This window comes from Mchenga conophoros, linkage group LG23, assembly GCF_057382185.1.
Source record: "Mchenga conophoros isolate Kocher_MC1m ecotype Shallow Benthic linkage group LG23, M_conophoros_male_GT1.1, whole genome shotgun sequence".
In the NCBI taxonomy this organism is placed as follows: domain Eukaryota; kingdom Metazoa; phylum Chordata; class Actinopteri; order Cichliformes; family Cichlidae; genus Mchenga; species Mchenga conophoros.
In genome coordinates, this window is record NC_140547.1 from 29,625,765 (window position 1) to 29,638,318 (window position 12,554).

Sequence of the window (12,554 nt, forward strand, 5' to 3'; positions counted from 1 at the left end):
ATTCACAATGGCCACTGCTGCTGACTGCAGCTCTCTAATGGAAATAAAAAGAGGATTAAAAAACAAGACTGTGATCATTTTATTCTGCTGTTAATTTGAAGTATGCAAATTTACAAGTTCTACAGTCGACCAGGTGTTAATAAAACAATTACAGGTATTAATTGGAGTCAATCCGCAGCAATGTTGTCATGCGTTATTTGTGTCAGTTCACAATGTGACTGTTGTTGACTCACTGTCTGATTGCGTTCAGATTATAAAGTGGCTTATCTGTGGCCCCAATTGAGTCATGAGAGCTAATGCCATGCAGCCTCTTTTGCTCACAGACTCCATCCAGGCTCTGTGCAATGTGGTAGACCCGTTTGTGTGCACCTATATTTATGTTTTCCCGTTTCCTATCTTATAGGAAGGTGACTCTGGTGATGGTGGGATTGGATAATGCAGGGAAGACTGCCACAGTGCGGGGAATTCAGGGAGGTGAGAATCCAGTTTGCAGAATCATGTTTTATTGACCTCGTTGCGGATGCGTGACCTCTACCTGCTCGTGTTTTCAGACAATCCGCGGGACGTCGCTCCCACAGTGGGCTTTTCCAAAGTCGACCTGAAGCAGGGCAAGTTCGAAGTGACCATCTTTGACCTGGGGGGCGGGAAAAGAATCCGGGGAATCTGGAAAAATTACTACTCGGAATCGCACGGTGTGGTGTTTGTGGTCGATTCCAGCGATGTCCAGCGGATCCAGGAGACACGAGAGACCATGGCTGAGGTCCTTCAGCACCCACGCATCGCTGGCAAGCCTGTGCTAGTGTGAGTTCTCTGAATAAATAACATCATTAGCTTTTGAGTAGAATTTACTTTGAGATTGCCTATGCACATGAGGGAAAACAGAACGACCAGCAAAGTGCAGAGGGTAAGCTGAAATAGATGGAGATAATAGAGAAATTGCCCAGATTTGAAGCCTCAGCCCTCGCTTCAATTTTGTTGAATGCGGGGTGCACTGCAGGTTGATTCCTGCAGGCATCTGTTTAATCAGTAATCAGGACACAACATGCTGGCTGCAGAGATGAGAGTTAAGTGTGTTTCCAGGTATGCAGAGTGCTTTAATGAGCAAGTCACAATCAGAACAGATTTCCATAAGATTTCCAGACATTGTAATTATGCACCTTGCAAAAAATTGAGTCTGATAAGTGTCCTTGGAACTACCTTACCTTTCTCTTTAATGACTGGGTGAGTTGGATTGCTTCAGGAAATGTAGTGAAAATATTAAGCTGTTTATATACCAGCCAATGGCCCATTCAAAGGGAGGTTAACTGAGGTTTGTTCGCAGCCACAATTTATGGGTATTCCTTAAATGCATCACACTGTGTGAATTAGCAAGTTGCTAATTGGCAAGTTACTGAATTACCTGTGTATAAACGAGGATACACTCTGTGTGTGTGTGTCTAGAGTTTTGGAGGACTGTTCATCCAAACAACATGATTTAGGCCTTTTGCTGGAAATCAAAGACAAAATTATATAATGTGGATTAAAAAAAACACAGACTATAGCGAGTCATCCATCTACCTTTATGAGAGTTTCAGACCATCAGATTTTGAAAAAAATGGGAACTTTTTGCTGAGCTCTCTATTATTTTGTTTTTCTCTGTCCTCTTGTTGGTTAAACTTTTCTTGCACACAGAGTGGAGCAGGTAGCACTATGCCTTGGTACTTGCAGGCCAAATATGAGAAGACCTCAAACTTGGCACTGCACTTATTTGGGTCCCCAGCTATACTGATGAACTGTTATGGAGCTAGGTGGAAACAAAACTAATGGACGGTGGAATGAACAGAGATCTGTTGATGGCCATAACCAACACGTCTTGTTTTTTCCTTTCTGTTTTCAGACTTGCAAACAAACAAGACCAGGAGGGAGCACTGGCTGAAGCTGACATCATTGAGAACCTGTCCTTAGAGAAGCTTGTTAATGAGAACAAGTGTCTCTGTCAGATTGTAAGTGTTTGTGAACTGAATTTATAGACAGAAAGTATGGCTTTGAGTTTTTTTTTGAAAACAGTGAAGATGACCTGTTAATCTAGTGGGTGCAAAGCTACATTTGCATCGGTTAAAAGTTTGTGCTGTTTTGGAGGTGATGTTAATGTTTTAACCTCAATGTACATTTCTTCTACAGGAACCATGCTCAGCCGTTTTAGGCTATGGGAAAAAGGTTGACAAGTCCATCAAGAAGGGCCTGAACTGGCTGCTCAGCAACATTGCCAAAGACTATGAAGCCATCACCGAGCGAGTGCAGAAGGACACGGCTGAGCAGCGCGCTCTGGAGGAGCAAGACAAGAAAGAGAGGGCAGAGAGAGTACGGCGGATACGAGAGGAGAGGTGAGGACGCAGCAGAAGTCAGTGTGGCAAACAAAATGTGGAAGAGGTTAAACTATAAAGTGGAAAAGTCTAAGACAGAAATTTTTTGAAGCATAACAGGAGGGAGGAGATGGTCAGAAATGTTGAGTAAAGCTCTGGGAGCAGTAGAAATGTTAAAAGGCCAAAGGTTACAAAAGTGTCTGCAAAGAGATATTTATCCCTAAATAAATTATTGCCTCTATTAGAAAAGGCCAACCTTCCTGCCAGTGCCTGAACTACGAGCTAGAACAAATGCACATTTTAATCAAATGTGATCTTAGATCAATTTTTTATAAATGTGACACCGCTACCAAGGAGGAGCGTATCATTAAGCAGAAAGGTTAACATCTTATCTGTCCGCAGAGAGCGACAGGAGCGGGAGGAGGCAGAGCGAGAGGGAAGGCCCATCCAAGAAGATGAGCCCGATGATGAGTACATTCAGAGCCCCTTTCAGCCAATAGAGAGCATGATTTCTGAAGTGAGTCGTGTGTACACTCTGGGGCTGATAGTTTATTACTCTGGTTTATGTTGTTGAGACTCTAAAGTTAGAGTGCTTCAGAGAGCCCTTTACTTTCATGTTTTCTTCAGAACGAGGATAAAGAAAAGGAAAGGAAGAGGCAAAAAGAGCTGCAGGAGGGAAGGGGTAACAGCCCCAGGGCAGCCACTGATCAAGAGGAAGAGGAGGAGGAGAAGGAGCAGGGCGACATGAGACAAACACTAGAGAACAACACTCCAGGTGAGTTTCAGGACGCCCGGATCTCCCAAGCTCGGAAATTGAGTTGTTAGAACAAATTCAGTCGAAAGTTTCAGTTGAGGAAAAGTTGATTGGATGAAACGACTTTAGTTAAGTCTTCTGGCAAAGCATTCGAAAGTCTTCTAAAAGTAAGCAGAGTGCGAAACAGTTTTTATGAATACAAAAATGATCTGCCTTGATGTGCAGGGCAGAGGGGGTGTTTGAAGAGCTTTCGCTGGCAGCGTTGTTGTTCAGCTTTGCAACGAGTGAGCTTCTTTTCACTTTGAAAGTGAACTATTGAACAAGATGTTTTAAAATTTAAGAGAGAGATGCAGTCAAATTAAGCCATCTTTTTGATAATCATCTTCTTATTATGATCTAAGCTCAGAGTGCTCATAGATAAAAGGTGATTTAACTTTAAGTAGATGCATTAGAGGATGAAATGATGGCTTTGGGCATTAATTTTAACTTGCTTAGGCCCACTGTTGAAAGCTGAAAGCTGTTATAGTTAAGCTCGTGTTGAACATCTGGATTCTCCACTTGCAACACATCTCTGTTCATTCAGCCACGGCAGGTGAGCAGAGCAAGAAGAAGACGAGCAAGCTGCACCTGAAGAGGAAGCACAGGGTGGACCCGCTGAGGATAGAGGACGGACCAACGGAGAGCCTCACCCCTCCTCCGCCTCCAGGTCAGTCTGTACTTCATCACATTGAGCTGCTGTTACATGCAGCTTCTCCACTGCTACCCCTCACCCTGTTGTGCAGAACTGGCTGATTGTACTAATTGGCTCAGTGAGGAAAAACGTCTGTTATGTTTCACTTCCTATTCAAGACTTTTATTGCGAAGGAACTACAGGAAATACGATATGTTTGATGGATTTGGCAGAACTTATTTTACCCATTAGCCGTACAAGGCTGGTGGGGTATTGTATTCACACTGCCATGTGGGCAGGCAGTGTGGACACCCAGGTTAACTCGAGAACAATCTGACATAGGATTTTCAAATTTATACCATAAATTTTTCCACAGTCAATAAAAATTATTTTGCACAATAAACTATGGACACTGTCACACCGACACTAACCCAAAAACAAACAAACAAAATGTCCAACAACATAATTTATTTTACTCGACAATGTGATGGAAAAAGACTTCCAACGCACAATTACAGGCACGTAATAGATGTGAACTGAGCTCAGCATGAGTCCTGGACAAACCCCCAAATATGTTCCTATATATATATGAGATGTCAGAATTTTACTGCAATTCAAGAAATGGTTAATAATACAAAAATAATTACAGACAAAGACATAGGACAAGACCTAAACAAGGGCAATGGGAGCCCCGTTAATAACAAACAAAAGCGGAAGAAGGCCTTGAATGACCAAGACTGACAACAGGACCTGCTGGTTACTCTCAAATGAAATCATTATTAACAAACAAAACTGCAGAAATCAGCAGCATGCATATAAAGCCTGTTGCTTTATATTTAAGAGGTATTATAGGAAGATATTTAATACATTTTGATAGGCTGCTTTATAGCTCTAGATCACACAAATACATTGTGGTCCTGTGAGTTTTTGTTGTTTGTGTGCAACATTCGATCTTAAGGAGTGAGATAATCCGCTAGTTATGGCTTTCTTTTTCAGGATCCTTCACTGTTCTCCTCATCCCTCTCTTCTTTATTTTGTTTCTTTAGTGGGATGGGCCACGCCCAAAGTCTCTAGGCTGCCGAAGCTAGAGCCACTCGGGGACACGGGACATTCTGGTAAAGCTGTTTGTGCCGTCAGTGTTAACCGCTGTTTACGTGCATGCATTAACCACCCACCATCTGCAGTTTGTCACTAACTTGGTCTTACTCATTCACTAACTGCAGCACCTGATCAGTGTTTTCTCTACACAGTAGTGATTAAAGCTACATGGAAATAGTAGTTTTGCATGTGTTTTCCTTTTTCTTTTTTTTTCTTTTTAAGGAGGAAGCCTGGTGTTTGTCTCACAGTGTTGGCGGTAGATTTCTAAGTTGCAGTGGAAACCCTGAACTCTGCCTTGAGACGTGCGCTGACTGTTAATTAGCATCTCAACCCCACGTTGTTGTCTTTATTTTTCTCTCCCTCCTGCATCTCTCCAGGCATGTGTTTGCATGTGTTTGTGTGGATCTTTCACGGGTGCAGACATCTAAAATCAACTCAAAGACTTGTCTGTGTATTCATCTGTATTCATTTTCCTCCAGTCTGTGCAGCATCTTTCACGGTTGCTTCCATTGAGTGCTTACTTTTTTAAAAAGAAATTTGTATTTCAGGTCTCCGTGGGCGTTGCGTACTAACACAACCAAACCTTTTCTCCTTCCCTCCACAGAGTTTTACAAGAAACCTCTCCCGCCGGTCGCCAACAGGCCGAGGCCTAACGGCGATGCTCACGACATCATTTCTTAAACCCCCTTTTAGCGATTGAGGTTGACCAATCACGACTGTATTCTCCTTTCCTTTTTGTCTCAAGAGAGCGGCGTGTAGACAACCAAGCAAATAAATGCTTGACTGCTGTGGATGCCGGAGCCGGGGACCTCTGAAAGGGCGATGGACACTAAACAGAGTTGCGACAGGAAGTCCTGCTCAGAAGCTGTAATTTGACCTCACAAATTCATTGTGAAACCCACCTGAACTGTGCATAAGACTCTGTCTTCACAAGCAAAAGCACAACTTGGCGTTGAACTCTCTCCAGCTCGTAGACTTTATATCCTTCTAATAATATCAGTGTTAGTTCGGACTTCTGTGTCAAACTCTGATGCTTTTAATCGACAGCAAATGTAAATATACCCTTTAAATATGTCTGAATAATTTATTTGTATACATGCCGCCATTAAAATAACCACACCATTTATTTTTGCACTTCTGGGTTTTTAGTGTAAAACACCATGTGGCTCAGGCACCTGAGTAATGATTTAAAAAAGAAAAAAAAAAAGAAAAAGAAAAAAGGTATCGGTCTTAAGTGGCTTCTTACAGGTGAGTGCTTTAAATTGGACCTTTTGTGAAGTCGGAAACATTTCCAGCTTTTTTTTTTTTTTTTTACAGCACTGATGTGTAAAGAGGGCGAGTCACAGCTGGCAAGTGGATTTTGTGGAAGTCACTTTTTTTTTTTTTTTTTTTTTAAGGACTATGTTGACTTTTGATGTAAAACACAAAGAAAAGGAAAACACTAATTTAAAAACTCTTTAACTGGATACATTTATAAAGGAACTTTTTATCTACTGTTTTAAAACATGAACATTTACATGTCTACAGAGCTTTTAACACATTCTGCTGTTTACACTGTGTGTCAGTTTTTTTTTTTTGTTTGTTTTTTTTTTAAAAGTGATATTTCTCTCAAAACAGACTCGCTGCCTTTTCAGGTGGCCCTCGAGGTGTGAGCTGGTGCTGTTGGTGTCCCATCTGTTGCGGCGCGGCTGTCTGCTGCGCCCATTTTTGCTTTGAAAAAACCCCCCACTAAAATTGCATCTCGACGAGCATAATCACAAATCTGAAGCTTTGAACACTCCACTGCCCCAGTTAAGTTTGTTTTGTGTGCTGGAGGAGTTTGCAGTAGGGATGATAAGGGAAGAAGAACATACTTCTACAGCAGCACCTGGAACAGCCAGTATTGGGTCAGAACACATGAGAATATGTGCACCAGAAGTAATAAAAGAAGTATCACTTTAAAAAAAAAAATCCCTGCAATGTTGTATTTCAGATCTGTAGTACCATGCTCACTCTCTTTTAATGTGCTAGATGTTTTAAAAAAATAAAGATATTTTTTCTATCCAGATTGAATTTTATAATGGCAAAATAAAAGATGTTTTAAATATATTACTGAGTGACTGCAGTATTTCTCCATGAGTATTTGCACTTGTCAGGGAAATGAGTTGCCTGTTGCTGTGGAGTGTTTGTTGTTTTATTTTTAGCTTAACATTAAGAGCAGTGCATTTGACATCCAGCTCCTGCTTAGCATAAACTTCTGTCTCTCGGGCAATGCCGATAATGGCTATTATTGCCATTTTGCAGTCAGGTTTTCCCTCATGAGGCTTGTATTTGAAGCTTCACTGTATAATACTCTGGTCTATCTGCTGTGTAGCCCTCAAACTGCCGCAATAAATAAAGAACCACAAATAAGCAAAAGATCTAGTTAGAAATAAAACTTAGATCGTCCTGTCTGATGGTACTTAATGGTACTTGATATTTAATCAAAGTTCATCATCTGATCACACTTTGACACGTCTCTAAGAACACCCTGAGGATATAAATATGGAAACATAATTATAGTATTTTTTATATATATATACACACACACACACACACATATATTTATGTTACATGAATAATGAACTCATTGGCCACTTAGGTAATATTAGGCATTAGGCACAGAACAAAGGGATGGACATGGTTAACAACAATACTTCTGTGGGCTGTGGTGTTTAAATGTTACTTGCTTTGTACCAGGGGGCACAGATTGCAAAGAAAATGTTCCTCACATCATTACACCACCAGCATGTTCTTTACGCACCATCTGAATATGGCAGCAACTCAACCAACTCTTCAGAATTCTTGAGACTCTCATTGTCTTCCATTGTTCAACTTTTGTAAACCCCTCAAAACTTTAGCCTCAGTTTCTTTCTTTCTTTTTTTTTTTTTTTTGTTACAATAGTGACACTAAGTGTGGACTTCTGCATTCAGAGATGCTCTTCTGTATACCGTGGATGAGGTGGATCTTGTTTTTTTTGTTTTTGTTTTTTTTAGTAACTATAGCCTTCCTGTCAGCTTGACCTCTTTCATAGATATTTTCTGTATATTTTCTCTTTTTCGCACCATTCTCTCTCGAGTATGGAAGCTTGTTTCCACCACTGAAAATGATTTTTTGCCATCCATCCAGTCAAAATTTCACCAACTCAAACTTACCCCCCAAAAAGTGAAATTTCAAGTTAGTGAGCTGAATTTTTTTTCTCTTTATTAGCCAGATAGTGAAGAGCATGCAGGAAAGCAGGGAGAGAGAGTGGGGAAAGGCATGCCTCAAAGGAACCCGGGCTGCTGTATTTAAGCTTGCCGCTTATGATTTCCCTGTGAGCTAGATTGCTGCCAAGTAAGTTGAAATTTTGACTTATGGATGGATAAAAAAGTTTTTTTCTGCAGCGGAAACAAGTAAACCCTACAGATGGTTGTTGTGTAATCAGATAATCGATGTCCGCATGCCTAAATGGACTGAGCTGTTGCCATGTGATTGTCTCATTAGATACTGTGATAGTGGGCAGTTAAACAGGTATACTTATAGGAGTTGTTGTTCTACTTGTGGTTTCTACTTTTCTATTAAAGCAACAAGTGAAAAACAGTGTTTTAAAAGAGATATCACAGGAACAACTGGGCGTGACTGATACAATCAGCAGCAAACTGCTGTGGTTTTAGTACACCTACATGGTCTAAAACATGAACAACGTTCGTACTGAAGAGTTGCTGTTCTGTGGCTTTTATACTGATATCTCCATCATGGAGCAGTGACAGATAAACAGAAGTGAAACAATGTTTTGAATGAGCAGGTCCATTAAACAGCTCTTCGCAGAGAACAAAAGACAAAAATAATTTAAAGGGTGAGATGAAAACAAGTAAGCACAATGTTGAGACATTTGATAAATTGGCTCCTTTGTTTGACAAAACACTGTAAGATTCATGTGTTTGGGCTTCGAGAGCAAACTGAACTGAATGAACCCACCGCAGCTCTAAAACACACAGAGCCTGGATGCAGCGTCTCTTCTCGTTCCCATCTCGTGGTGCAGTAGTGATCTGTCACTAATACAAATTAAACTCCCCACAGGCGAAATGTATTCCAATGTGGAATTAGCCTGTATAGTAAAAGAGCTAAAATGGAACGTGGGGTGTGGGGGGAGGCCCCTCACACCTGCGATGAAATGATGGATAACACTTAACCTTAAACTAAATCTTTAAAGCATGGTAGGCAATTTAAGCCCCTTGCTGACAAAGTAATTACACATTTGCTAAAGTACTGATGAGAGTGGGCTGACCTCATCTTCTGTATTACTTCTTTTTCCAGAAACAGGAGGTAGAGACGTATTTGCCAGGATTTTTAAAGACTAAAACGGGAGAATGAAAACTTTAGAGAGACTCGATAATGTTTCTTGAACACATCCAGCATGTGACAATTCAGAAATGAGCTTCAGTCTCTCTAAAAATAGTTGTTTTTCGGCTGCTCTGTATCCTCATTCAGGTCTTGTCAAACATCTGCTCACAGCATCTACAGCCTGTGTCTCCTGCAAGCTGAACATTGAAATGATGTGCTGTCTCATTACTGCTCTGCCTGTTGTCGATGTGCAGGCAGGCTTCATTTAAGTGAAGGATTTCGCAGTGCCGGAGCTGAAATCGGTGTGATGATGCTGTGTCCTGCAGAAGGAGGACAGCAGATGCACTGGTGCCCTTAAGCAGGCGCTTTTAACCATCAATCCCCTCCCTCATTATGCTCGCATCCTTTAATATCATCAATCTTTGACGTCCATCTCATTCCAGGAGCGGTTTTCTGATGAAGTGTTGTAATTTACTTCCCTTACCCCACTCAAAAATCTGCTTCTGTGCATCTGTTTTAGTTAGTGATTTTCTGATGACCGCAAATGCCTTTAAGCACATCCCAGACAGTGAGGAGAGGGTTAGCACTCCCTTTATTTAGCCTTTACAATGGTTCAGATCACAAAAAAGAGGGTTCCTTGTTTTGAATTATGATATGAGGTTGTGTTGCATTTTGGTCTATTTTGTCAGTGAAGAAACTGGTCTCTGTTCCTCTTCAACAATAGATGTCTCTGTGTATTGTTGTGCAAATGCAGTTTGGTATCACAAAACACTCAGCTATCAAGCTCTGTTGTGTCTGTTCTGGAAATGCTTCAGTGTGATATCAAGTTAAGGTAAGTAATCAGAAAACGCTGCAGTGCTGTGGCTCTCTCTTTTGAAGCAGCGTGCTCATCACTGCCATCATTACACATATGGGGAACAAATTAAGGTTTAAATTGGGATAAATGGGTTTTAACCCAGAAAAATCAAAATGGATTCACAATCTTCACAATAACAACTGAAGAATTTTCAGACAACTTGCAGAAATGGTAAGTAAAAGACTTTGGAAGCACAAGCAGGAGGTGGTTAGTGGATAATTTACATTTTATTCACTTTAGAACTCAACCTGATGTTAATTTGCTTCAGTAAAACTCTTTAAAGAGTGTGTTAAATAATCTCTAAAGCTAAGGGATCATCTGTGAAATAGAGTTTAGCTGAATGTCAGATTTGGTGTCATGTTGCTGACATTGTTAAATGAGCTTTTTCTCTGCTTGTGGTAATCTATGGTAGTCTAAGTGTATCATAGACTAAAGATCAGATGTATCCAGTCATAAATACGCAGCCTTCTTTAGAAAACACAGTTTTGCTCACTGTTGCTCACTGTTGCTATGACGATTTGAGAATCCTCAAAGACTCCCTTTAACAATCTTCAATCTGTGCCCAATGTATCCTGGGTGATCAACACAATTAATGTATATATATGTGTGTGTATATATATATATATATATATATATATATATATATATATATATATATATATATATATATATATATATATATATGAGGGACCTATGGATTCTTCGATACCCAACATCCACAATGACGGCGAAACAACTAGTAGCTCAGTGTTCCAACATTCGAAAGAAGGGACTGCTCTCACAGCTAGAGATTGACGAGGTACAACACAAATGCTACGGCAAGGAGGAGTCAGGACGCCAGGTCAGGGGGGAGATATCATCACCCCCACCCGAGATTGGGTACATAGCCCCAAGTGCGATAGGAGAAGAATCGTTGAGTGCGAGAGGAACTGACCTGAAAAATAGGATCATGGCCAAGCTTGAAACCTGGATCCCCCGTAGCCGGTTACCAAGATTACGTGAAGTACCCTCAGAAGGTCTGCTAGATGATGTTAATGCAGCACTACGGGCAATACCTACAACCACGATTACCGACACTAACAAGCTGATCTACAATACGGCAACAGTGATCAGTGAGATGCTTGGCTACAAGTTGAACAGCCACAAGGGGCAGTACCCTCCATGGAGAAGGAGGCTAGAGGGCAAGATCAAAGTAGCACGGAGGGAGGTTAGCCAACTAACGGAGTTGCAGAAAGGTGCGACAAATAAGGTGCCTAAGAAATACAGCAAGCTGTCCATACCTGAGGCCTTGGAAACTGCCAAGCAAAGACTCACAGCCTTGGCCAGCCGCTTGAGGAGGTACACCAGAGAGATAGAAGGCAGGAGAATAAACCAGCTGTTCTCCACAGAACCAGCAAAGGTGTACTCTCAGTGGCAAGGGAACAATAAGAGAACAGCACCACCAAGGCTGGAGACGGAGCAATACTGGAAGAGCATATGGGAGAAGGATGCAACCCATAACGGCAATGCTCAGTGGCTAGAGGGTCTAAGAAAGGGTCCAAGAAAGGGTCTCCAGTATGAAGAGTTGGACAGCACCAGGGCCCGACATGGTTCACGCCTACTGGCTGAAGAAGCTGACTGCACTCCACGAGCGTCTGGCAGCACAAATGAACCAGCTGCTAGTTAACGAGAGACACCCGGAATGGCTAACTGAAGGTCGGACGGTCCTGATCCCCAAGGACCCCAAGAAGGGACCGGTCCCCTCCAACTACCGACCAATAACCTGCCTCAGTACTACATGGAAGCTCCTGTCAGGCATCATATCGGCTAAGATGAACAGGCACATGGGTCAATACATGAGCGGGACACAGAAAGGGATTGGCAAGAATACCAGAGGCGCAAAACACCAGCTGCTGGTAGACAGAACAATCAGCCGAGACTGCAAGACCAGACTGACCAACCTGTGCACTGCCTGGATTGATTACAAGAAGGCCTATGACTCAATGCCCCACAGCTGGATACTGGAATGCCTAGAATTGTACAAGATCAATGGGACCCTAAGAGCCTTCATCAGGAACTCAATGGGGATGTGGCGTACAACACTAGAGGCCAACTCCAAGGCCATAGCACAAGTCACCATCAAGTGCGGGATCTACCAAGGAGATGCTCTGTCCCCACTGCTGTTCTGCATAGGCCTGAACCCCCTTGGTGAGATCATTAACAAGACTGGCTACGGATACCGACTACGGAACGGAGCAGTTGTCAGCCACCTCCTGTACATGGATGACATCAAGCTGTATGCCAAGAGTGAACGAGACATCGATTCACTGATCCACACTACCAGGCTATACAGCAATGACATTGGAATGTCGTTCGGACTGGAGAAGTGTAGTCGGATGGTAACAAAGAGAGGGAAGGTAGTCAGAACTGAGGGGATTGAACTACCAGAAGGCAACATTGCAGACATAGAGGACAGTTACAAGTACTTGGGGATCCCACAGGCGAATGGG

General features: G+C 42.0%; 1 protein-coding gene across 5 annotated transcripts in view; it reads left to right on the forward strand.

The window, feature by feature from the left end:
- The window catches only part of arl13b (ADP-ribosylation factor-like 13b), a 19,015-nt gene extending 12,063 nt beyond the window's left edge, over positions 1-6,952 (forward strand). For 2 of the 5 annotated variants that reach the window (XM_085264938.1, XM_085264941.1), the window contains exons 2-9: positions 404-474; positions 552-801; positions 1,877-1,982; positions 2,161-2,363; positions 2,745-2,859; positions 2,970-3,117; positions 3,680-3,802; positions 4,813-6,952. In XM_085264938.1, the coding sequence (XP_085121064.1) occupies positions 404-474; positions 552-801; positions 1,877-1,982; positions 2,161-2,363; positions 2,745-2,859; positions 2,970-3,117; positions 3,680-3,802; positions 4,813-4,961 (1,165 nt within the window). In that variant the 3' untranslated portion in view covers positions 4,962-6,952. The remainder of the gene's footprint in view (positions 1-403; positions 475-551; positions 802-1,876; positions 1,983-2,160; positions 2,364-2,744; positions 2,860-2,969; positions 3,118-3,679; positions 3,803-4,812) is intronic. The other 3 variants (XM_085264939.1, XM_085264940.1, XM_085264944.1) reach the window with 3 other exon arrangements.
- Positions 6,953-12,554: the final 5,602 nt, after the last annotated feature.